Source organism: Phyllobates terribilis, unplaced genomic scaffold (genome assembly GCF_046119375.1).
Source record: "Phyllobates terribilis strain yellow unplaced genomic scaffold, ASM4611937v1 Scaffold_5__5_contigs__length_657084704, whole genome shotgun sequence".
Taxonomy (NCBI): Eukaryota; Metazoa; Chordata; class Amphibia; order Anura; family Dendrobatidae; genus Phyllobates; species Phyllobates terribilis.
The window spans coordinates 628,367,088-628,391,019 of record NW_027362765.1 but is presented as its reverse complement, the minus strand read 5'-3'; the positions used below and the strand labels follow the sequence as shown (position 1 = coordinate 628,391,019).

The 23,932-nt window shown below is 41.1% G+C and overlaps 1 protein-coding gene across 2 annotated transcripts in view; it reads right to left on the bottom strand.

Moving 5' to 3' along the window:
• Nucleotides 1-23,932, bottom strand: part of PATL1 (PAT1 homolog 1, processing body mRNA decay factor) — a 166,418-nt gene that overhangs the window by 129,237 nt on the left and 13,249 nt on the right. For both annotated transcript variants that reach the window (XM_073686135.1, XM_073686136.1), the window contains exons 4-6: nt 5,344-5,421; nt 4,942-5,142; nt 4,804-4,863 (exon numbers count right to left, since the gene is read on the bottom strand). In XM_073686135.1, coding sequence (XP_073542236.1) covers nt 4,804-4,863; nt 4,942-5,142; nt 5,344-5,421 — 339 coding nt within the window. The remainder of the gene's footprint in view (nt 1-4,803; nt 4,864-4,941; nt 5,143-5,343; nt 5,422-23,932) is intronic.

Sequence of the window (23,932 nt, the reverse complement as noted above, 5' to 3'; positions counted from 1 at the left end):
AATGTTTTTTTTTAGCTCAAAATTCTCCATTTTCACCAGGATAACAGGAGAAAATGGACCCTAGAATTTGTTGTGTAATTTCTCCCGAGTAAGCAGATACCCCATATGTGGTCGAAAACTACTTTTAAGGCACAGTGCAAACCTCAGAAGAGAAGGAGCTCCATATTGGAGTTCAGATTTCGCTGGACTGGTGTGAGGGTACCATGTCACATTGGCTGAGCACCTGAGGTGCGAGATCAACCGAACCCCCATTTAACAAACTACACCTCTCAATGAATTCATCGAGGGGTGCAATGATCATATTCACACCACAGGTGTGTCACAGAATTTTAAACCATTACAGTGAAGAAAAAAAATTACATTTTTACTACGAAAATTTTGTTTTAGCCCCAGATCTTACATTTTCACACTGGGAAAAATGGCATCAAAATTTGTGCCTCAATTTCTGCTGAATGTAGAAATACCCCATATGTGGCTGTACAGTACTGCTTAGCCACACAGCCAGACTCGGGAGGGACGGAGCGCAGATTTTCCTAGAATAGTTTGCGGACTCCATATTCTACGGGCTAGAAGAGTAGAATCCCCCTCAAGTGACCCCATTTTGGAAATTATACCCCTTTGTGAATTTATCTACAGATGTAGCTTGTTTTTTGCAGGACGAGTTGACGTTTTTTATTGGTACCATTTTCGGGCAAATTACATTTTTTGATCGCTTTCTATTCAGCTTTTTGGGAGGCAGAATGAAGAAAATACAGCAATTCAGAAATTGTTTTTTTGGGGATTTTTTATGCCACGTGTGGTAAAATTGATAAGGCAGCTTTATTCTTCGGGTCAGTACGATTACAGCGATACCACATTTATATCGTTTATGTTTTGCCGCTTTTACACAAACTTTTATAGAAAAATAATTATTTTGGCATTGTTTGATTCCGAGAGCTGTAACTTTATTTTTCAGCTGACAGAGCTGTATGGCGGATTGTTTTTTTCGGGACAAAATGACGTTTTCAGTGGTACTATATTTACAGGCGTCTTTTTGATCGCTTTTTATGACACTTTTTGTTCGGTGGTATGATAATAAAGCACCGTTTTTGTTTTTTTTGTTTGTTTTTTTATATAGTGTTCACTGACTAGGATAACTAGTGGGACAGTTTTACAGGTTGGGTCGTTAAAGAAGCAGCGATACCAAATATGTACTTTTGTTTATTTTTTTATTTTTACAAGATAAATGTATTTACTGGATTAATTTCTTTTTTTTTTTTCATTATTTTGTGATTTTTTTTTTTTACTGTTTCACATTGTCCCACTATGGGACATCAACTTACTCTGCCTCTTCTGAACTGCAGAGCATCAGATCAGCGTCTGACAGGCAGGAAGGAGGCATCTCAGCTCAGGCGCTAAGTGGCCACCTTCCTGCAGGACCCTGTGGCCATCTTGGGACAGGGAGGTAACTATGGAGACCATCAGCATAACGCGATCGCATCACGTTGTGCCGATGGAAGCCCACTCAGTCTGTGATGCCCAGCGATGTTGCCATTGACAGCGTCAGAGATGTTAAACGCCCGTGATCATGGGCGTTGCTGCGGGGTGTCAGCTCTTACAGAGCCGACACCCGCATGTAATCGTGGCTCAGCGTAAGCCCGCGCGATCACTGCGCCATACATATACGGCTCTTTGCGGGAATGCAGCCCCCGCAGAGCAGTACATGTACGGCGCATGTCGGGAACAGGTTAAGCGGCATATGCCACTTAGACTAATTAAGAACAATGTTCAACTTGCATTATCCAATACCAGAAATGATTGTCATCCTGATGTGTTAAGTTTCAGACGCGCTGTCTATTTGCATGGTAAATTACATAGCCAAAGTAAATTGGGAGTTTGCAGCCAGTACTGGGAGGATGGAAATAAAAATTTACAATAAAGACATTTTATCATTAGACCCCTTTAAGAAATTATGCAAATATAAAGTCACTTGGAAATAGATATGTAGTAAATTATTGCCTCCCAATTTACTTTGTGTAATTTACCATGCAAATAGACAGCGTGTCTGAAACTCTTAACACATCAGGATGACAATCAAAATGTCAGATATTAAAAGTAAAACACTCCTGTAGTTTGTGTGCTAAACAGTCATAATTTATAATATAAAAAAAAACAAAAAAAAAACAAAAAAACACATTCTTCTTCCTATCGGGATTTGAACTCCCGTACTGTAGCTTGAGAGACTGTTACCTCACCATTGCACTATCCAGTCAAGTGATAGCAACTAGGAACTTTTCTTGTCTTATGAGATCAACCACGAAAATACTCAGGGTGACTAAAAGTCATTGAGATTCTGATGTTTGAACAAAGTCACACATCAGACTCGCATCAAAATCACACATTTGAATTTAGCTTGCTTGCAGTCTGTGCATAAGTCCCAATGAGTTTTAGACAAGTTTGCACTGAAAATCATATAACCAAATAGAACTCCAAGGTTTTTACAACTAAGTTAATAGCTTAGTGGTTAGTGCACTGGCTTTGGGACACAGAATTTTGGGTTCAAGCCCCATCAGCGAATAGTTGCTTTTTTTTTATTTTATTATTATTACAGTTGTAAAAGTCACTCGTCAGAATCACTCGTCAAAATCAGTTCTCAGACAGGGTATTTAGCCTCAAACTGACATCATTCTGATGTTTGATTTTGATATCTGATCATGTCCTAAAATGGACACTGTATAGGAGAAAAACCAAGGCAGTCAGTGAGTTGGGTGTGCCTGTGTAGAGTACTGTAGTCATGGCAAAAAAAAATAAAAAATTTAGATACAAATTTTGGTTTTCAAAAAGTTTGCTACTTCAGTTATAGTGACAATCTGCATTAACTCTAGATTGTTATGAAGAGTGATCAGATTACAAAGACATGTAAAGTAATTCCTTCCCATAAAATTAATTATTGCTTTAATAGTTTCCATGGGTGACTAGAAGCAGCACTTGCCTGATCGGCTCTGCTACATACAGGCGATGAGTAGATTGCCTATATGTAGCAGATTTGCTCACTTGCTATGAGCGACGACCATTGGGTGGCGCTCATAGCAATCTGGACATGACAACCACAGGGGTCTGAGGCGGACCCGGGTTGTCATGCGAACCCATCGGTGACCCGCGATCATGCGATGGGGTCACTGATGGGTGGGTGGGGTAAGAGACGCGCTTCCGGCGCGGCGCTGTTAAATGCCACTGTCAGATATTGACAGCTGCATTTAAATAGTTAAAAGCCGCATGTGGATCGCGATTCCACCCGCGGGCACATGTCAGCTGTATAAATCAGCTGACATGTGCACAGTTTAGCACGGGTTCAGATCCGGAGAGCCCGCGCTGAACAGGGGGTGACGACTTGGGGCGTACTATTACGCACCAAGTCGGAAAGGGATTTAAAAGGGGCTAGTGTGTGCAATCATTTTCTTCTGTAAACCATAGTTACTGCAAAATGAAAGGATATGTAATCATCATTGCTTTGCATCAAAGGGGTTTACAGGAAGGAGATTGCTGCTTGTAAAATTGTCCCTATATCAACATTTATCGGATCATAAAAAAACTTCAGAGAGATTCAATTGATGTAAAGGTTTCAGCGTGCCCAAGAAAGTCCAGCCATAAAGAATCCTAAAGAGGATTTGCTCTTGATCTGGAAAATGCTCCGGCGGCGATTTTGCCGAAGCACAGAGTAGGGCTATGTACGGGGATAAGGAATCTCACCTCCGACTTCTGAGGACGGGGTAAGCAGCATAGCCCCAATACTGCCGCCACCACAACCACAGCCTTGAATCAGCGACACTTGTTCTGAGGACAGGGCCCGCAGCATCGCCCGACTCCTGCCGCCGCCAATCTCCAGTGTGTGTGACCCCCATTCCACCACCGCTGCCCTCCAGATAAAAAAGGATTATAAAAGGTGCACCATTTTATTAAAAAAAAACAAAAAAAAAACTTTTTTCCTATTTTGCTACTCAAAATTTGGGGTGGTTCTTATCTGCAAAATACGGTAATTCTGCGAAACTACAGGTATTGGACTTCCGAGGACTAGGGTAAAATCCTTTTTTCTGATGAAGCTCCCTTTTATTTGGATATCTGGGAGAATGATTGTCTGGAAAAGTAAAGGTGAGCGCAACCAAAAGTCCTGTGCCTCATGTGGGTTTTCTTTTCATCCAAAGGAGTGGGCTCACTCAATTTTGCCTAAGAACACTGCCATGAATAAAGAACTGTATCTAAATATCCTCCAAGTGCAAGCTCTCTCAACAATCCAGAAGCTGTTTGGTGATGAATGATGCTTTTTCGTACAAAAAGGAGCACCATGTCACAAGGCAAAAGTGATAACTAAGTGGCACAAAGAACAAAACATTGTCACTTTGGGTCCATGGCCAGGAAAGTCCACAGATCTCAATATTACTGAGAACCTGTGGTCAATCCTCAAAAAGTGGGTGGACAAAAACACACAGAAATTGTGACAAACTGCAAGAACGGATTAAACAAAAATTGGTTGTCAGTCAGAATTTGGCCCAGAAGATGATATCCAGCAAGTACAGGGTAAATAGCAGAAGTCTTTGCATAAACTTGATGTATTTGTCAATAAAGGTGTAAAAAGGTAAGAAATGCTGATAACTGTACTTCAGTAGCCACAGAAACATCTGACTAAAAGATCTAAACACACTGAAGCAGCAAACTGAGAACTAAAATTTGTGTCAGTGTCAAAACTTTTGGCTACAACCGTAGTGTTCGCACACAGGTGTACTGTATGTGCCCAAGATAGAGGAGTGCAAGTATAGTAATAATTACCGGATGGTTGTTGAAAGGAGAAGAGGCTGCTCGAATGTGGATGGGATTTGGGCATAAAACCTGAAAAACAATAATAATTAGTAAATATATCAATGAGAATTTAATTTTATATAGCACTAAGACTAATGATATAAGAACCTGCTGCTGACTGAACATGGGGCCAACATATTTTGGGGGAGTCCCAATAGGCACGGCTCTCACAGGTGGACTGCCTATTACAGGGGAGGTGGATCTTCGAGGCAGAGCTCTCTCGGAGGCATCTTGTTCAGTACTATCTTCACTGGGGGGAGGAATGGCAGCCAATCCATACTCCTGTAGTATAGAGAGTGGACTCATGTCCTTAAATGAAAATCAAGAGTCAATATATATTTTTGCAACATTACAATATTTATGTAAAAACATGATTATTGTTGGGTCTATGACAACTGGCAAAGCATTTAAGATGCGAACAAAACAATGTAGATTATGACCTCCAAAATGCAAAAGTGTACATAACATGTAACTAACGTGAAAACATTTCTGCACTGTATTTTGGCTTACCTCTGTAAGTAAGGGTCCTCTGATTGGGCGCAAGTCTGAGGAAGACTCCCATATACTTGAGTTTATCCCAGAAGATAGCTTAAAAATATAAATAAGAATTATCTAATAAAACTATATGCACAGTGTACTGAGGAACATAACAAAAACAGTTTACCTTGAATTAATAGGGTTAATGCCTACCAGCCACTCCCTAGCATTACTGACTATAAAACCTGAGGGGCAGATTCATCAACATTGGCGTTTTGTTTGCCAGTCTTGAAGGAAAGTCCACTGGAGTAAGATGTGCGCCTCTTAAAGGAAATTTGTCAGCAAGATTTCCTCAAATTATTTGCAGGCCAGTTTCACTAGTCCATACCTCAGTGAGAAATGAGTGTTTGGAATGATATGCAAATGAGGGTGTGAAGAATATTCTAGAATAATCACGTGCCCTGGTTGTCAGGTTTCCAGGCACAGCGTAACCCGTCTCCCAGCTGTAAAAGAGAAGGGAGGGGGAGTGTCCCTCTGTAGTTGTGAGCTTAGTTGACAGGCAGGCTCCCTGCCGTGATCCTTTCCTTTGTTCACTAGCATGTGTTGTTTTGTTAAGGTACTACATTTCATTACAGAGTTGTGGGAGAACTATATGTCCCAGCTCTTCACAAAATGGATTTTCTAGCTCAGGGGGAGATTTCGAATGCCAGACTGCATCCTAGCCCAATCTAGAATGTAGGGGACGAGGAGCTACATGTCCTTTTGGAACCTTTTAAAACCAGTGTGTTTGGTTTCCACACGTAGCAGGGGCCCAGCCAGGTCTGTTGACACCAGAACCGGTTCCCTGGGACCTTCCAGTAAGGAGGTATGGGCTACTTTAGTTCTTGGAGTCTTAGCTAGGAAGGAACGGGGTGTAGACTTGGGATTGAGCCGGGGGGGCGGGAGTGGGAGTTCCCAGAGAGTTTGAAGGTCTCTGTAGCCAAAAGCCTATAGTCTTTTCTTGGGGAAGCTCGTGACATCAAGAGGTGTGGAAGAAGTCCAGCAACAAAGGAGGGCCCACAACCTTCCCCATGTGGCCGCCCATCCCCCGAGCAATGCTTTCCATCTACTGGTAACTGACTAAGATTGGTTATGCTTGATGTACCATGCTTTTGTATTTATAACTCTGACCTCTGTATATGTAGAACCTTGAGTATATAGTAGATTGTTTAGTGAGCCCTTATGGCAATTAAATATATAATTTAATCTTGGGCTGTTCTTGTATCTCGATCCACGAACCCTACATCTGTTGTTCGGTCTGACAACGCGCTACTGGGCTGGTTTATAGCCCGATATAAGTCTGTTATATCAAATAGAAACAGGTGGCAGCTCTATCCAGGCCAACAAAGCTCTGCTTCACTGGAGTAGTGAAAGAGCCTGACTGGAGTGTGGGGCCACATCAGCATCTGAGTGGACCACCTTGTCCCACTCCCTAGTGCCACTCTGTACCAGTGTGGACAGGAGGTGACAGTGTATAACTGTGCCGATCTGACCTTACGCGTCCTTGAGGGGGTGCGGAAAGTCACGTTGGTGCAAAGGGTAGATCAATATCACGTGGTACGTTTGGCGTAGTGTGACGTTAGGCGGGTGGCGGGGTGTGGATCCACCGGTAGAAGTGGTGACAGCGGGAGTCTACGGGGCCCCCCGGCCGTTTCTTCACAGAGGGTGAAGAGCTATTTGTAAACCTGAAGCCTCTGTCACTCCAGCTCTATTCCTCACTCAGCTCTGCCTACTCCTGCTTGTCTGATGGCTCCTTGTCTGAAGTAACATGACATAGGAGGTGGCGGTGCTGGACGTGGAGTACAGCTGGAGTGACAGAGGCTTCAGATGTACAATTAGTTGTTCAGCCTCATTTGCATAGGGTCAGTTCTGGTTCAGTAGCTTCATCCTTTTGTTGATCTTATCTGGCTACTGTGACAGGTTGTGTCAGTGCTTAGTCTGTAGTTTACAGTGTTATCACTGTATTTGCATATAGAGATAATGACATCTGAACAATTTAAAGACGCCAAACGCTCAAATAATGAATACGCCAAAAGCTCTGGAAACTGCCGAGGGCTTGGGGCCCAGGGGCTTGTAATTTTCCAGGACTGATCATAGCAGCTGGTTGGGATCATAAAGGAAAGGAAAGGGAAGGTGAGCAGATAACTGCTGTATAGAAATCAATGAGCTAAAGAGTTGGCTGGTATTCCCAGGGGTTGATTCCAGAGCCTGGAATGGAGCTATTGCAAATAACTGTACAGGCTCTAGTGGTCTACCTCCTTGGAAACACGTTATATATTAAGATAAAAGTTCTTACAGCAAGAGAACAAAAGCACATAGAACAATCAAGTCAATTGGAAACTTTCTCATTTTCATGCATGCTGTCTAGCTATACCAATTTCATGAGAAAAATTTGTAATTGCTATGACCTCTCTCACAGAAAAATGCTATTCATTACTTTTTTAGCACACAAAGAAGCAGCAATATGGAGGAAATTGTACAGCAGTAGTGATCAGTGAAGACGAGAGTTCAGCTCTGGGATGAGGTAAAAGATTTGTTACAAAGCTCAGCACAATCTGGGTCTCTATCTGCACACACTGCTCCACACTTCCCTTCGCATAGAGTATACTAGGAAATGTAGACTTACACCACATTGCGCAGGCAGTCAAAGTTGACCGTTTTATTCCAGTGTATGGAGCGTTCAGGAGGCAAATGAGAAGTGGCTCATAAGTGGAGAAGGAAGTATATTGCTATGATCAGATATACAGTTAGGTCCAGAAATATTTGGACAGTGACAAGTTTTGGCATTTTAGCTGCTTACCAAAGCATTTAAGATACAGTTATATCAATATGGGCTTGAAGTGTAGACTTTCAGCCTTAATTTAAAAGGTACTCACAACCTTATTCAAGTAAGGGTTTAGGAATTACAGCTCTTTGATATGTAGCTGCCTCTTTTTAAAAAGGACCAAAAGGTAATTGGACAAATCTCTCAAAAGCTTTTAATGGGCTGCATGGGCTATTCCCTCGTTATTCCACCATTAAATAGGCAGATAAAAGGTCTGGATCAGATTCCAGGTGTGGCATTTGCATGTTTTGCTGCAAACCCACAACATGTAGTCAAAGGAGCACTCAATGGAAGACCATCATTAGGATGGGAAAAAAAAAAAAAGGGAAATCCACGAGAGAAGGAAGAAAGGTTAGGAATGGCCAAATCAGTTTGGTACAGTCAGCAGAAAAAAAAAAAGCACACTGGTGAGCTTGGGAACTCAAAGAGACCTGGTTGTCCACGGAAAATAACAGTGGTAGATGAGTGCAGAATACTTTGTATGGTGAAGAAAAACCCCTTCACCACCTCTCCAGGAAGTAGACGTATCAGTTTCTAAGTTGACCATAAAGAGAAGACTTCTTGAAAGCAAATACAGAGGGCTCACCCCAAGGTGCAAACCATTGAGCAGCCTCAAAAATTACATGGAACAGCTCATGAGCCAATGCACACCAAATCCTCTGTTAAACATGGTGGAGGCAGTGTGATGGCATGGGCATGCATGGCTTCCACTGTCAGTGGGTCACTAGTGTTTTTATTGATGTGACTGAAGACAGAAGCAGTCGGATGGATTCTGAAGTATACAGGGCTAAACTTTCTGCTCAGATTCAACCAAAGGCAGAAAGGTTGATTGGACAGTAACTAACAGTACAGATGGACAAAGCCTTATACTCTTGGGCTGCTTATGCTTTGGGTCAGTGGTGAAATATTCTGCAATGGCAGAGTCAATCACCAGATCTCAACCCTATCGATCATGCATTTCACATACTTAAAACAAAACTTAAGACAGAAAGACCCAGAAACAAGCAACCAGGGCTGTGGAGTCTGAGTCAGAGTCCATTTTTGTGGAGTCATTGTAAAACAGACTGACTACTAAAATATATAATAAATTGGGTACAGTAGTTCAATGCAGTATGTAATGTCAATGTTTTCATAAGAATTTGGAAATGGTCTCTTCAGAGAGGAAGAGAACTAGAACTCTAGAGCCACCTATAGGAAGTATCAATTCTAAAAGTCAATATCGACCCTCTAACAAGCCTTGTCACAGGACTTCGTACAAAACCAGGACCAGAATCTCAATTTGCAGACACTGTTTTGGGGTACTGTCACTCGTCAGTTCAAAGTGAGAGGTCTCCTTTGGCTGGGATCCATAAGAAGTTGGGAAAGTTATGAAATGTTCTATGAATGTCTGTTCTGATCCTGATCCAAGGATCTCGGTTATTAATTGAGATGAATCAGTGCTGCACTTTATGCACATGCTCAGCAGCGAGGCCGTGCTGTGGAGTCGGAGTTGTGGAGTCAGAGAAATTGAGGAGTTGGAGGATAGGCTTACCGACTCCACAGCTCTGCAAGCAACAACTGAAGTCAGCTCTAGTAATGGCTTGGAAAAGCATCATCACAAAAGGAGGAAACCTAACGGTTCAGTGACGTCCATGGCTTGCAGACTTCAGGCAGTTATTGCCTCAAAGGATTCTCTACAAAGTATTAAAAAAATAACATTTTATTCATGGTAAAGTTAATTTGTCCAATTACAGCACTTTTGAGTCCCTGAAATGAGGAGGCTTTGTAGAAAAATGGTTGCAGTTCCTAAACTTTTCACAAGATATTTTTGTTCAACCCCTTTAACTCCTTCCCTTCCAAGCCTGTTTTCACCTTCTTGACCAGGACAAATTTTACAATTCTGCCAGTATCACTTTATGAGGCAATAACTCTGGAATGCGTTAACATATCCCACTGAATCGGAAACAGTTTTTTCATAACACACTGTACTTCATCTTTGTGGTAAATATGATTTGTATTCATGAAAATATCAAAAATTTTAATTTCACAATTTCCAAAAGTTGAATTTCTGCCATTAAAGGGGTTTTCCCACAAACAAAAGTTCACTTTAATCAATAGACTGTGAAATAATAAGTTCCATAATTGGATGTATTTAAATAAAAAGTCCCTGTGCTGAGATAATCTTATAAATGTGCCCCTGCTGTGTACTGTGTAATGGCCGTGTCTGACCGTACAGGAACATGGTCTGATCATACCACAGCTCCTGGGCAGGGGAGGAAGCAAAAGAGTATACAGACAGGACAGCAGGGGATAACAGCTGATTCTTTGAAGTAAAACATTGTTTAAAAACAGGCAGGGAAATGTTTTAGCTCACAGAAAGAATCAGCTGTGATCCCCTGCTGTCCTGTCTGTATACTCTTTTGCTTCCTCCAGGGTCCAGGAGCTGTGGTATGATCAGACCATGTTCCTGTACGGTCAGACACAGCCATTACACAGTACACAGCAGGAGCACATTTATAAGATTATCTCAGCACAGGAACATTATATTTAAACACATCCAATTGTGGAACTTATTATTATTCCAAGATCTATGGATTAAAATCAACTTTCATTCGTGGAAAAAAACAGATACTTCTATCACAGAAAATAGATTAACATTTACAACATGTCTACTTTAAATGAGAAAAAATTGTAAACATTTTTTTTTTTTGTTAGGAAGTTAGAAGGGTTACAAATTTACCAGCAATTTTTTTTTTAATTTTTCCAACAAAGTTTACAAAACCAATTTTTCTTTAGGGACCACATTCCATTTGAAGAGACTTTGAGGGATGGTGGCACAAAATACCCAAAAGCTACACCGTTTTAAAAACTGCACCCTCAAAGTGCTCAAAACCACATTCAAGATGTTTATTAATCCTTTAGGTTCTTTACAGGAATTAAAGCAATGTGGAATGCAGAAGGGAGGGGGCATGTGGATTTGGCAGCACAGAATTCATTGGATTTCTTTTGGGGGTGAGGTGCCATGTCATTTTTCCTGAGCCTTTGTACTACCAGTAACGTGGAAATCCCCTATATTTCCACTGATGGGTGACAGACCTGAGTGGGAACTTGCTTTTTGTGGATTGAGTTTAAGCTTTTATTGGGAACATTTTACATACCATTTTGGATCACATTTATCCGGCGCTCTACGCTGAGAACTTACATCAGGGTTTCCATCTAAATCTCTGAATGACGTGATTCAAATGAAAGCCCCAAGAGAGCCACTCACTATAATGAGGCAGCAGAGTTACTCTGGACTCAGTCTGTCCTCTATTCAGGTGTCCTTTTCACAGATGCACAAAACTGTGGCCGATGGCACTTTTATGCAGGCTTAAAAAGACAGACACCGGCAGATGACAGGCCAGACAGCGTCCACAGTGCCTCCATCTGCCTCATTATAGGGAATCTTCCGCAGGGGGTTCCATCTGAATCACGTATTTCAGAGATTTACACGGAAACCCTGGTGTAAGTGCTCAGCGTAGAGAGCAGGATAAATATGAGCCGAACCTTACTGCGCTCTTTGGGAGGCAGAATGAACGAATCAACAGCAGGTGAAGAATTGGTTTTATTTATTTTTTACGCCGTTCCTCGTGCGGTATAAGTGATTAGACGACTTTATTCTTCGGGACGGTGTGATTACAGAAATACCATATTTATATAATTTTTTTCATGCTTGGCTAGTGACACACTAAAAAACTTTCGCAAATAAAAAAAAAAAAAGTTTTTGCATTGCCATATTTCAGAGCTACAATTATTCCATATTTCTGCCGGCAGTCATTTGATGGCTTGTTTTTTTGAGGGACGAGTTGACATTTTTATTGGAACCATTTTCGATCACAACTTTTTTTGGTAGCTTTCTATTACGATTTTTGGAACGCAGAATTAACAAAAACCAACAATTCAGGAATGGTTTTTTTTTTTTTTTTTTATACTGTTCACTGTGTGGTCAAAGTTATTAGACAGCTTTATTCTTCATATCAATACTATTACAGCGATATCATATTTATATAATTTATTTTTGCCACTTTCACACAAACTATTTTACAGAAAAAATATTGTTGATTTTGCACCTCTTTATTCTGAGAGCTATAACTTATTTCTCCTTGATGGAGCTGTATGGCAGCTTATTTTTTGCAGGACAAGATGCTTTCAGCAATATTTTGAGTATCAGACAGGGAGAAGGGGACTTTGCTTTTATTTCACCGCTGGAAATTAATCCAACAAAAAAACACCAACACGGCTGGAGGGGTACCTTACACACACACACAATGTGCGTGTAAATATATATATATATATATATATATATATATATTTTTTTTTTTCCCTTTATGGGACTAACTTATTACTCTGATCACTGATATAATGCATTGCAATACAAACGTACTGCAATCTATTATACCTGTCAGTGTTACACTGGCTTAGCATCTTTTAGAACATGCTCCTGGCACGGTCTAACAGGTCACCTCCGGTTGTCATGACTACCATTGGACCTCATGATCACGTTGCAGGACTACAGATCGGGTGGGAGAGGGAGCCACCTCACTTTCCCAGCCTTCTAGATGCGGTGATCGCTATTAATCGCAACATTTAGTGGGTAAAATGGCCAATTAGAAATGTAGTATAGTTCTTCTGCTTCGCTATGTCACTTACCCATGTGCAAGGCATTACAGTAGCTTAGGTATCCATGGTTATGACCACTCAGTGACAGTTTGTTATTATTGGTCGTAACCATGGATACCCAAGGTACTACAATGCCCTACACATGGAGTAACCGACATAGCGAAGCAGAACAACTATACTACATCTCTAATTGGAGGAATTAGCTAATAATTTATTACACCTACTACATAATGGGATAGGATATTAGAGATTGGAACAGCCCATTAAGAATATTAGAATATGGTAGCACAAAAACAAATGATTTGTTTCAAATACATGCATTGTATAAAAAAAGTAATAAAAAAAAAAGGTTACACAAATTTGGTATCGCCATAATGAGGGCGACACACAGAATAATGACGTTTTATTTTTCTTTTAAATTTCTATCCATAAAGTTAATAAAAGTTTGCTAAAAAGTTCTTTGCGCCCCCAAATAAATAGTGCTACTGACACATACAACTGCAAATATCAAGCCCACGATGCAGAAAAGCTCAGGAATTTTTCCTGAGCGTTTCTGCATCTCCCTGGCAGAAAAAAACGCATGAGGATTTTACATTTGTTTTCCTGCCAGGGACATGCGGAAGTGAAGCGCTCTTCACATGCATTTCCGCATGCGGGTTGTCAAGCGCTTTCAAAGAGATTTTAGCATCACTTGGAAAGTGCTTGACAACTTGGTCACACTATATAAATCCATGCAACCGGCATGAATTTATATAGTGTGGCCCGAGAGAATGTCAAAAAATAAAAAAATAAATCTATACTTACCCTCCGATGGCCAGTACTGTCTTGCTTCATCGTCCTGGCTGCCGGCAGCGGTGGATTGAAGGACCTGCCGACGTCAGCGTCGCGTGACCCGTCATATGACTCTGACGTCAGCGCGGGTCCTTCATTCCATCGCGAAGTGCCGGGAAGCAAGGAGGAGCGCACCGCCAGAAGGTAAGTACACATTTATTTTTTATTTTCTTTTTTTTTTTTTTTTTTTTTACAGCTTTTTTTAATGGTACCTGGGTGTGGATGAGACTCTCCTCTCCTCCACACCCGGGTACCATCCGCACATTAGAACGCGCCAATAACGCAAGTAAAGATGCAGTCTTGCGGAATTGGCGCGTTCTAATGCAAGTCAATGGCGGCAAAAACGCTGCACTTCCGCAAAATAATTGGTAGTGCTGCGTTTATTTCCGCAATGATAATCCGCAGCGGAAATTTCCACAGCATGTGCACAGCACATGCGGATCATCATTGGGGGACATGGCAGGCCTTCTACCATGCGTTTTTTAAGCGTTTCTGCAGCGTTTTTGCCGCTGCGGAAACGCTTAAAAAAACGCATCGTGGGCACACAGCCTTAAAAGGAAAGTCAACGAAAAAATAAAAATATCATGGCTCCTGAAATGCACCAATGAAAAAAAATAAACAAATACTTTGTTCTAAAGGTCCAAAATGAGTTAAGATCCAGTGAAAGTGGACAACTCTACTCATCCACACCTGCCCAACACTAATCTGTCACATGGATAACTATGAGACAATGCAATAATTTTACCCTATAAGTGATTAGAAATTATTGTTTGTGCTCAGAAGGGTAGGAGCGCTTTTTGATTTTTGGAGAGCAATTTGGGCTGGAATACATTGCAGACACCATATTGCATTTAAAGAGCCCATGACAATGCTAAAACTGAAGAAACCCCCACAAATAACCCTCATTTTAGAAACGATACCCTCATGGAATTCGTATTTGGGTGTAGTGAGCATTTTGAACCCACAAATGCTTCACAAAAAGGTTATAAAATTAGGATACAAAATTAGAAAAAATTCTTTAGTAGAAAATTGACCACAGAATTTGTTGTACAAACTCTGCGGAGAACCCAGATACCCCATTATGTTCTGGCATAAGACAGGGCTCAAACAAAATAGCGATAATTGTCTTCAGGCACACTATTTTAGCCAAAATAGATTTCAGACGCCATGTAGCATTTGAAGAGCTTCTAAGGTGCCAATAGCAGAAGCCCCCACTAGTGGACCATATTTTGGAAGCTACGCGCCTCAAGAAAATCATCAAGAGCAGATCTAGGCAAAGGGTGGCCTGGCATCTCAATTTCACCAGTATCTGCATTCTGTGTGTGCGTGCGCGGGGGACATCATACTGTGTGGGAGTACTGTGGGTGCATAATATTTTATTGGGAGCTGTTGATCAAGGCACAAGGTCCAAACAGGAGCAGTATGATACTGCTTTTTATAAATTTAATATGAAGCAGGTGTGCTAAGCTGCTACCAATAAGAATACAAGTTACAATTCCCACCATAACATGTAGTAGTGGCAGCAAGGAGTCAAACTTAATTCAGCTCAATATTAAGTGATAAAAATGTCAATAATAATAAATCAGAAGTCATGGTCTTATGTGGCCCATTGAGAAAATTAATTGCCCACCTGTAATGTAGGAGTTCAGTGACCTGGCGGTCATAATGAGTAATGACATTTTTTCCCAGTAAAATGTTGTTTTAGTCCCAAATTTTCAGTTTCCCATGGGGTAATAGAAGAAAAAAGAAATTTTGTAACAAATTATGGAATCTGAGTACATCAATACCCAAATTGGTCAAAAAAATATTTTCGGGCATACTGCAAAGCTCAGAAAAGAAGGAGTGCCATGTATTAGGGTGCAAATTTAGCTGGAATAGTGGCAGAACAGAACGCCCCAAAACTACACCCCCCAATGAATTCATCTAGGGGTGTAATGAGCATGCTGACATCACATATGCTACACAGAATTTGATACCATTGTATCAAGAAAATGATATTTTTACCAATAAAATGTTTTAGCCCCAGATTTTTCTTTTTCACAAGGGGGTAATAGGTGAAACTGGACCGACAATGTGTTACCCATTTTCTCCTGAACATGACATACAGTACAGACCAAAAGTTTGGACACACCTTCTCATTTAAAGATTTTTCTGTATTTTCATGACTATGAAAATTGTACATTCACACTGAAGGCATCAAAACTATGAATTAACACATGTGGAATTATATACTTAACAAAAAAGTGTGAAACAACTGAAAATATGTCTTATATTCTAGGTTCTTCAAAGTAGCCACCTTTTGCTTTGATGACTGCTTTGCACACTCTTGGCATTCTCTTGATGAGCTTCAAGACGTAGTCACCGGAAATGGTCTTCCAACAATCTTGAAGGAGTTCCCAGAGATGCTTAGCACTTGTTGGCCCTTTTGCCTTCACTCTGCGGTCCAGCTCACCTCAAACCATCTCGATTGGGTTCAGGTCTGGTGACTGTGGAGGCCAGGTCATCTGGCGTAGCACCTCATCACTCTCCTGCTTGATCAAATAGCCCTTACACAGCCTGGAGGTTTGTTTGGGGTCATTGTCCTGTTGAAAAATAAATGATGGTCCAACTAAACGCAAACCGGATGGAATAGCATGCCACTGCAAGATGCTGTGGTAGCCATGCTGGTTCGGTATGCCTTCAATTTTGAATAAATCCCCAACAGTGTCACCAGCAAAGCACCCCCACACCATCACACCTCCCCCTCCATGCTTCACGGTGGGAACCAGGCATGTAGAGTCCATCCGTTCACCTTTTCTGCGTCGCACAAAGACACGGTGGTTGGAACCAAAGATGTCAAATTTGGACTCATCAGACCAAACCACAGATTTCCACTGGTCTAATGTCCATTCCTTGTGTTATTTAGCCCAAACAAGTCTCTTTTGCTTGTTGCCTGTCCTTAGCAGTGGTTTCCTAGCAGCTATTTTACCATGAAGGCCTGCTGCACAAAGTCTCCTCTTAACAGTTGTTGTAGAGATGTGTCTGCTGCTAGAACTCTGTGTGGCATTGACCTGGTCTCTAATCTGAGCTGCTGTTAACCTGCGATTTCTGAGGCTAGTGACTTGGATAAACTTATCCTCAGAAGCAGAGGTGACTCTTGGTCTTCCTTTCCTGGGGCGGTCCTCATGTGAGCCAGTTTCTTTGTAACGCTTGATGGTTTTTGCAACTGCACTTGGGGACACTTTCAAAGTTTGCCCAATTTTTCGGACTGACTGACCTTCATTTCTTAAAGTAATGATGGCCACTCGTTTTTCTTTACTTAGAATTTGTATTATGGCAAGAAAAAAGCAGCTAACAGTCTATTCAATAGGACTATCAGCTGTGTATCCACGTGACTTCTGCACAACACAACTGATGGTCCCAACCCCATTTATAAGGCAAAAAATCCCACTTATTAAACCTGACAGGGCACACCTGTGAAGTGAAGACCATTTCCGGTGACTACCTCTTGAAGCTCATAAAGAGAATGCCAAGAGTGTGCAAAGCAGTCATCAAAGCAAAAGGTGGCTACTTTGAAGAACCTAGAATATAAGACATATTTTCAGTTGTTTCACACTTTTTTGTTAAGTATATAATCCCACATGTGTTAATTCATAGTTTTGATGCCTTCAGTGTGAATGTACAATTTTCATAGTCATGAAAATACAGAAAAATCTTTAAAATGAGGTGTGTCAAAACTTTTGGTCTGTACTGTATGTGGTTGGAAACTACTATTGAGCACATGGCAAGGCTTGGAAGGAAGGAGCGCCATTTCACTTCTGAAGTGCAAGTTGAACTATTAGGCCATAATTACGAAAGATATGTTTGATGCAAAACAAACATCGTGCATCACCAAAAGAACACCATACCCACAGTGAAGCATGGTGAAACATTATGCTTTGAGTCCCTTTTGCAGCAGCTGGATCTGCGGCTTTTGTTAAGGTCCCTAAATATACTTCCAAAATCAACAAAAGAATGGCTTCACCTGAAGATCAAATTTTAGGAACGGACCAGCCAGTGTCACGGGTGTGTCAGATGTGTCAGACTGTCGCCCTGCAGTTAGTTGCAGGAGATCTCTTCATTTGGCATTACAGACACCATCTTAGAAGCTGTCTCACACTAGGACCCAGCGGCCACCTCTCTCCTGCTCTAGTTAACACGCTGGCCTGGGTGTTTAAATACTTTCAGTCTGCTTTAGGGCGGTGCCAGTGATAGTCACGTTTCCTTCTGAAAGCTTGGAGGAAGTGCAGTTCTTACTTCCTCTCTGGTGGTAAGAGGAGGTGCATGCCATCTTTCTGAAGTCTGCTAAAGCCAAGTTAATTCCCCCAGTGTGTCTACCTTGTTGCTAGAAGGGACTGACTAGCGCTCACCTACCCCCCGCTTCCCTAGCCACGGCCTAGCTCTAGGGAAGTAAGGGGTTTTAGGTTCCTGTGTGGCGATTGAGGAGGAACCAATATAGGGACGGTAGGGGAGACAGGGTGATATCAGATCAGCCTAGGAGGTCTTCACTTCCCCCGTTTCCGAAGTGTCTGGGCTCCCTTCCCCTTATCCCTTCGTGTTGCACTTAGTCTTTCCCACACCTTGCGTTACAGCCAGTGCCAAGACCTGAATACAATTGAAAATCTGGGGGTGACCTGAATTGGGTACTGTACACAAGAGACAGATTTGGAGCACTACTACAAGGAAGAGTGGGTAAAGATTGTCAATTCTTGATGTGCCATGCTGACAGACTCCTACCCAAAAAGACGGAATGCGGTCATAAATTCAAAGGGTACTTCAACAAGGCATTAGTTTAAGAGGGGAGCATATTTAAGCAACCACATTATTTTAGTTATTTATTTATTTACTGCACAGATTATAGTTGACATTAAAATGTGGAAACATTTCAGAAACTTTTTCTTGGTATGATTTTTCACATGACAAAAACCTGGCATTTTAAAAAGGGTTGAGTAGATTTTATATCCACTGTACACTCGGGCTTCCATCTAAAGCTATGTTCACACGTTGCATTTCTGCTGCGTTTTTTTTTTATGCAAATTTTAAGCTGCATTTTACAGCACCAATAAAGGCTATGAGATTTCAGAAATCTCATGCACATACATTGTTTTTATTCCTGAATGTTCGGGCAAACTGCTGCGTTTTTGCAAAATGCAAGATGTCACTTTCAGCGTTTCTGCAGTGTTTTCTCACCCATAGAAAGCAATAGATAAATGCAAAAACAAAGCAAAAAAAAGCAGGTATCAGGTTTTGCTGCATTTTTGGTGCCAAAACTTAAGTGCCATCATATTTATTTATTTTTTGGGGGGGGGAGACGGGGGGCACTAAACTTTATCTGTATGCACGAGAGATAATAAAAAAGCAGCAAATACGCAGAAAAAAAAACCTCTGCAAAGTCTGCCTTTTTTAAGCAGCTTCTTCACTGCCAAGACAGCAGGTTTTGCCTGCAGAAAAAAAACAGCAAAAACGCAACGTGTGAACATAGCCTAAGTCTGCAAAATGCGGGATTCAGATATAGCCACTCAATGTATTGAGGCAGAAAGAGTTCTCCATGTAGCCTCTGTTCGTTGGAGTTTGTAGAGCACAAAAGTGTGGTCTACTTTATTACTACCTTAAAAAGATGCCAGAGAGTCCAAAGTGACTCCATCTGCCTCATTAAAGTGAATGTTTTCCTTAGGGGCTCTGTCAGAATCAGGATTTTCGGGAAACTGTGAACTGGGCCTTATTACAAGAATAAGTCCCAGAATATTGGCAGAACAAGCAAACAGCAATTCAAGAACTTTTAATGTTTTATACATAGTTTACCAGGCAGTGTATGTGATAAGACCGCTTTATTCTTTAGATCTTTACAATTATGGAAAGAGTCACATTGTTTTGTTACCCTTAACCCCTTTACCCCCGAGGGTGGTTTGCACGTTAATGACCAGGCCAATTTTTACAATTCTGACCACTGTCACTTTATGAAGTAATTACTCTGGAACGCTTCAACGGATCCCCCTGATTCTGAGACTGTTTTTTTCGTGACATATTGCACTTCATGATTGTGGTAAAATTTCTTCAATATCACTTGCGTTTATTTGTGAAAAAAAAAAATTCGAAAATTTATCGGAAATTTCACAATTTTCAAACCTTTAAATTTTCATGCTCCTTGAGAGATATGTTACACAAAATAGTTAATAAATAACATTTCCCACATGTCTACTTTACATCAGCACAATTTTGGAACCAAAATTTTTTTTTGTTAGGGAGCTATAAGGGTTAAAAATTGACCAGCAATTTCTCATTTTTCCAACAAAATTTACAAAACTTTTTTTTTTTTTTTCTTTAGGGACCACATCACATTTGAAGTGACTTTGAGGGGCTTCCATAATAGAAAATACCCAAAAGTGACACCATGCTAAAAACTGCACCCCTCAAGGTGCTCAAAACCACATTCAAGAACTTTATTAACTGTTTAGATGCTTCACATGAATTTTTGAAATGTGGAAGAAAAAAAAATAAATGTTCATCTTTTTTCCCAAAAATGTTACTTTACACCCAAATGTTTTTTATTTTCGCAAGGGTAACAGGAGGGAAGGGGGGGGGGGCGACCCCAAATCTTGTGCAATTTCTCCAAAGTAAGCCGATACCCATACGTGGGGGAAAACCACTGTTTGGGCGCAGGGCAGAGTTTCGGAAGGGAAGGAGCGCCATTTGACTTTTTGAACGTAAAATTTGCTTGAATAATTAGCGGATGCCATGTTGCGTTTGGAGAGCCCCTGATGTGCCTAAATAGTGGGAACCTCCCACAAGTGACACCATTTTGGAAACTAGACCCCATCAGGGAACTTCTCTAGATGCGTGGTCAGCACCCTGAACCCCCAGGAGCTTCACAGAAGTTTAGAACGTAGAGCAGTGAAAAAAAACTTTTTCCACAAAAATGATCTTTTAGCCCTAATTTTTATTTTCATTTTCACAAGGGTAAGAGGAGAAAATGGACCCCAAAAACTGTTGTGCAATTTCTCCTGAGTACGCCAATACCCCACATGTGGGGAAAAGGGGAAAATACCCGGTTTGGACACACGGCAGGGTTCAGGAGGGAAGGAGCGCTGTGTGACTTTTTGAACGCAAAATTAGAAGGAATAAAGTTTGGAGAGCACCTGATACGCCTAAACAGTTGAAACCCCCCACAAGTGACCTCATTTTGGAAACTAGACCCTCAAGGATTTTATCAAGGGGTATAGTGAACATTTTGAACCCAGAAGTACGACACAGAACTTGATAACATTAGATCATCATATTGAATAAGTTGTCATTAATCTTGAATGCAAATGTTCACTACTAGAGTTTGCGTCGAGTACTCGGATATGCACCATGTATAGCGGGTACTCAAGTGACATGCTCGAGTCTCCACCCGCATGTTTCATAGTTGTTAAGACACCCAAAAAAAAAAACATGCGACGATTGCTCCTGTATGACCGGCAATCCCCAGGTGGTTTTTTTGGCTGTATAACAGCTGCAAAACATATGGGACGGAGACTCAAGCATGTAACTTGAACACCCGCGATACTGGATGCATAACCGAGCACCCGATGCACTTGCACTCAACAGGGCTGTGGAGTCGGTAAGCCAAACCTCCGACTCCAACTCAGACTCCTCAATTTCCATGACACCGACTCCAACTCCACGACTCCTTCATACATGGCTCATGTTTAAGTGATAAACTTACAGTAGCACAGATTCATCTCAGCTAAAAGTCTAGACCCTTAGATCAGGAATAGGACAGACATTTATAGGACATTTCAGAACTTTCCCAAATTCTTATGAAAAATATTCCCCACAAACTGCATTGAATTACTGTACCCAATTTATTATATATTTTAGGAGTCGGAGTTGGTCCATTTTATACAGACTCCACAGCCCTGGCGCTCAACACTAGTCCCCATTTCGTCATCATTTTTTTTCTTTCTTTTGAAAACATGCCAATCCCAACACAATCCTAGCGTTTATTTTTTACACCTTTCCTCGTGTGGTATAAGTGATTACACGACTTTATTCTTCGGGTCGGTGGAATTACAGCGATAGCAGATTTATATCGGGTTTTTATGACTGACTGACTAAAAAACCCTCATTTTGCATCATCATATTTTGAGAGCTATAACTTTTCCATATTTCGGCCGACAGTCATGTGACGGCTTGATTTTTGCGGGACAAGTCGACGTTTTTATTGGTACCATTTTAGGGCACGTGACAATGGACTCCTGAGATAAAGATGAGATTAGTGGAATGCTGGACATTTTACAAGTGAATCTTACATACTGACAAGTAAGCAGAACTATATAAAACATAATAAGTAAATCACCAATACTACACAATAATTGACAAAAATGGTGGTCCGTTGCTGGAAAAGTATCATAGTCTTTACTGAAGGCATCAAAACTATGAATTAACACATGTGGAATTATATACTTAACAAAAAAGTGTGAAACAACTGAAAATATGTCTTATATTCTAGGTTCTTCAAAGTAGCCACCTTTTGCTTTGATGACTGCTTTGCACACTCTTGGCATTCTCTTGATGAGCTTCAAGACGTAGTCACCGGAAATGGTTTTCACTTCACAGGTGTGCCCTGTCAGGTTTAATAAGTGCGATTTCTTGCCTTATAAATGGGGTTGGGACCATCAGTTGTGTTGTGCAGAAGTCAGGTGGATACACAGCTGATAGTCCTACTGAATAGACTGTTAGAATTTGTATTATGCAAAAGAAAAAAGCAGCTAAGTAAAGAAAAACGAGTGACCAGCATTACTTTAAGAAATGAAGGTTAGTCACAAAGAAACTGGCTCACATGAGGACCGCCCCAGGAAAGGAAGACCAAGAGTCACCTCTGCTTCTGAGGATAAGTTTATCCAAGTCACTAGCCTCAGAAATCGCAGGTTAACTGCAGCTCAGATTAGAGACCAGGTCAATGCCACACAGAGTTCTAGCAGCAGACACATCTCTTCAACAACTGTTAAGAGGAGACTTTGTGCAGCAGGCCTTCATGGTAAAATAGCTGCTAGGAAACCACTGCTAAGGACAGGCTAAGGACAGGCAACAAGCAGAAGAGACTTGTTTCGACCTAAAGAACACAAAGAATGGACATTAGACCAGTGGAAATCTGTGCTTTGGTCTGATGAGTCCAAATTTGAGATCTTTGGTTCCCACCACCATGTCTTTGTGCAATGCAGAAAAGGTGAACGGATGGACGCTACATGCCTGGTTCCCACCGTGAAGCATGGAGGAGGTGGTGTGATGGTGCTTTGCTGGTGACCCTGTTGGGGATTTATTCAAAATTGAAGGCATACTGAACCAGCATGGCTACCACAGCATCTTGCAGCGGCATGCTATTCCATCCGGTTTGCGTTTAGTTGGACCATCATTTATTTTTCAACAGGACAATGACCCCAAACACACCTCCAGGCTGTGTAAGGGCTATTTGATCAAGAAGGAGAGTGATGGGGTGCTACGCCAGATGACCTGGCCTCCACATTCACCAGACCTGAACCCAATCGAGATGGTTTGGGGTGAGCTGGACCGCAGAGTGAAGGCAAAAGGGCCAACAAGTGCTAAGCATCTCTGGGAACTCCTTCAAGATTGTTGGAAGACCATTTCCGGTGACTACCTCTTGAAGCTCATCAAGAGAATGCCAAGAGTGTGCAAAGCAGTCATCAAAGCAAAAGGTGGCTACTTTGAAGAACCTAGAATATAAGACATATTTTCAGTTGTTTCACACTTTTTTGTTAAGTATATAATTCCACATGTGTTAATTCATAGTTTTGATGCCTTCAGTGTGAATGTACAATTTTCATAGTCAAGAAAATACAGAAAAATCTTTAAATGAGGTGTGTCCAAACTTTTGGTCTGCACTGTATATGTGCGTGCGTATATACACACACATATATATATATATATATATATATATATATATATATATATATATATATAATATGTGTGTATATATACACGTGTGTAATATATATATATGCCATATCTACTATATATAACTTTTGTATTTTGTCATCCACACAGTCGTATGAGGGCTTGTTTTCTAATGAAAAGGCAGTAATTTTGAGGGACACCCTTCATATTGCCATACAATGCACTGAGAAACCGGAAAAAAATCCAATTTGGATGAAATTGTGAAAAAAAGCCATTCTGCCATTGTTTTGGAGGTTTATTTTTATATGGTTCATTGTGGAGTAAAAATGACCTGAAAACTTGATTGACCAGGCCAGCTCATTTACAGCAATAACAAAA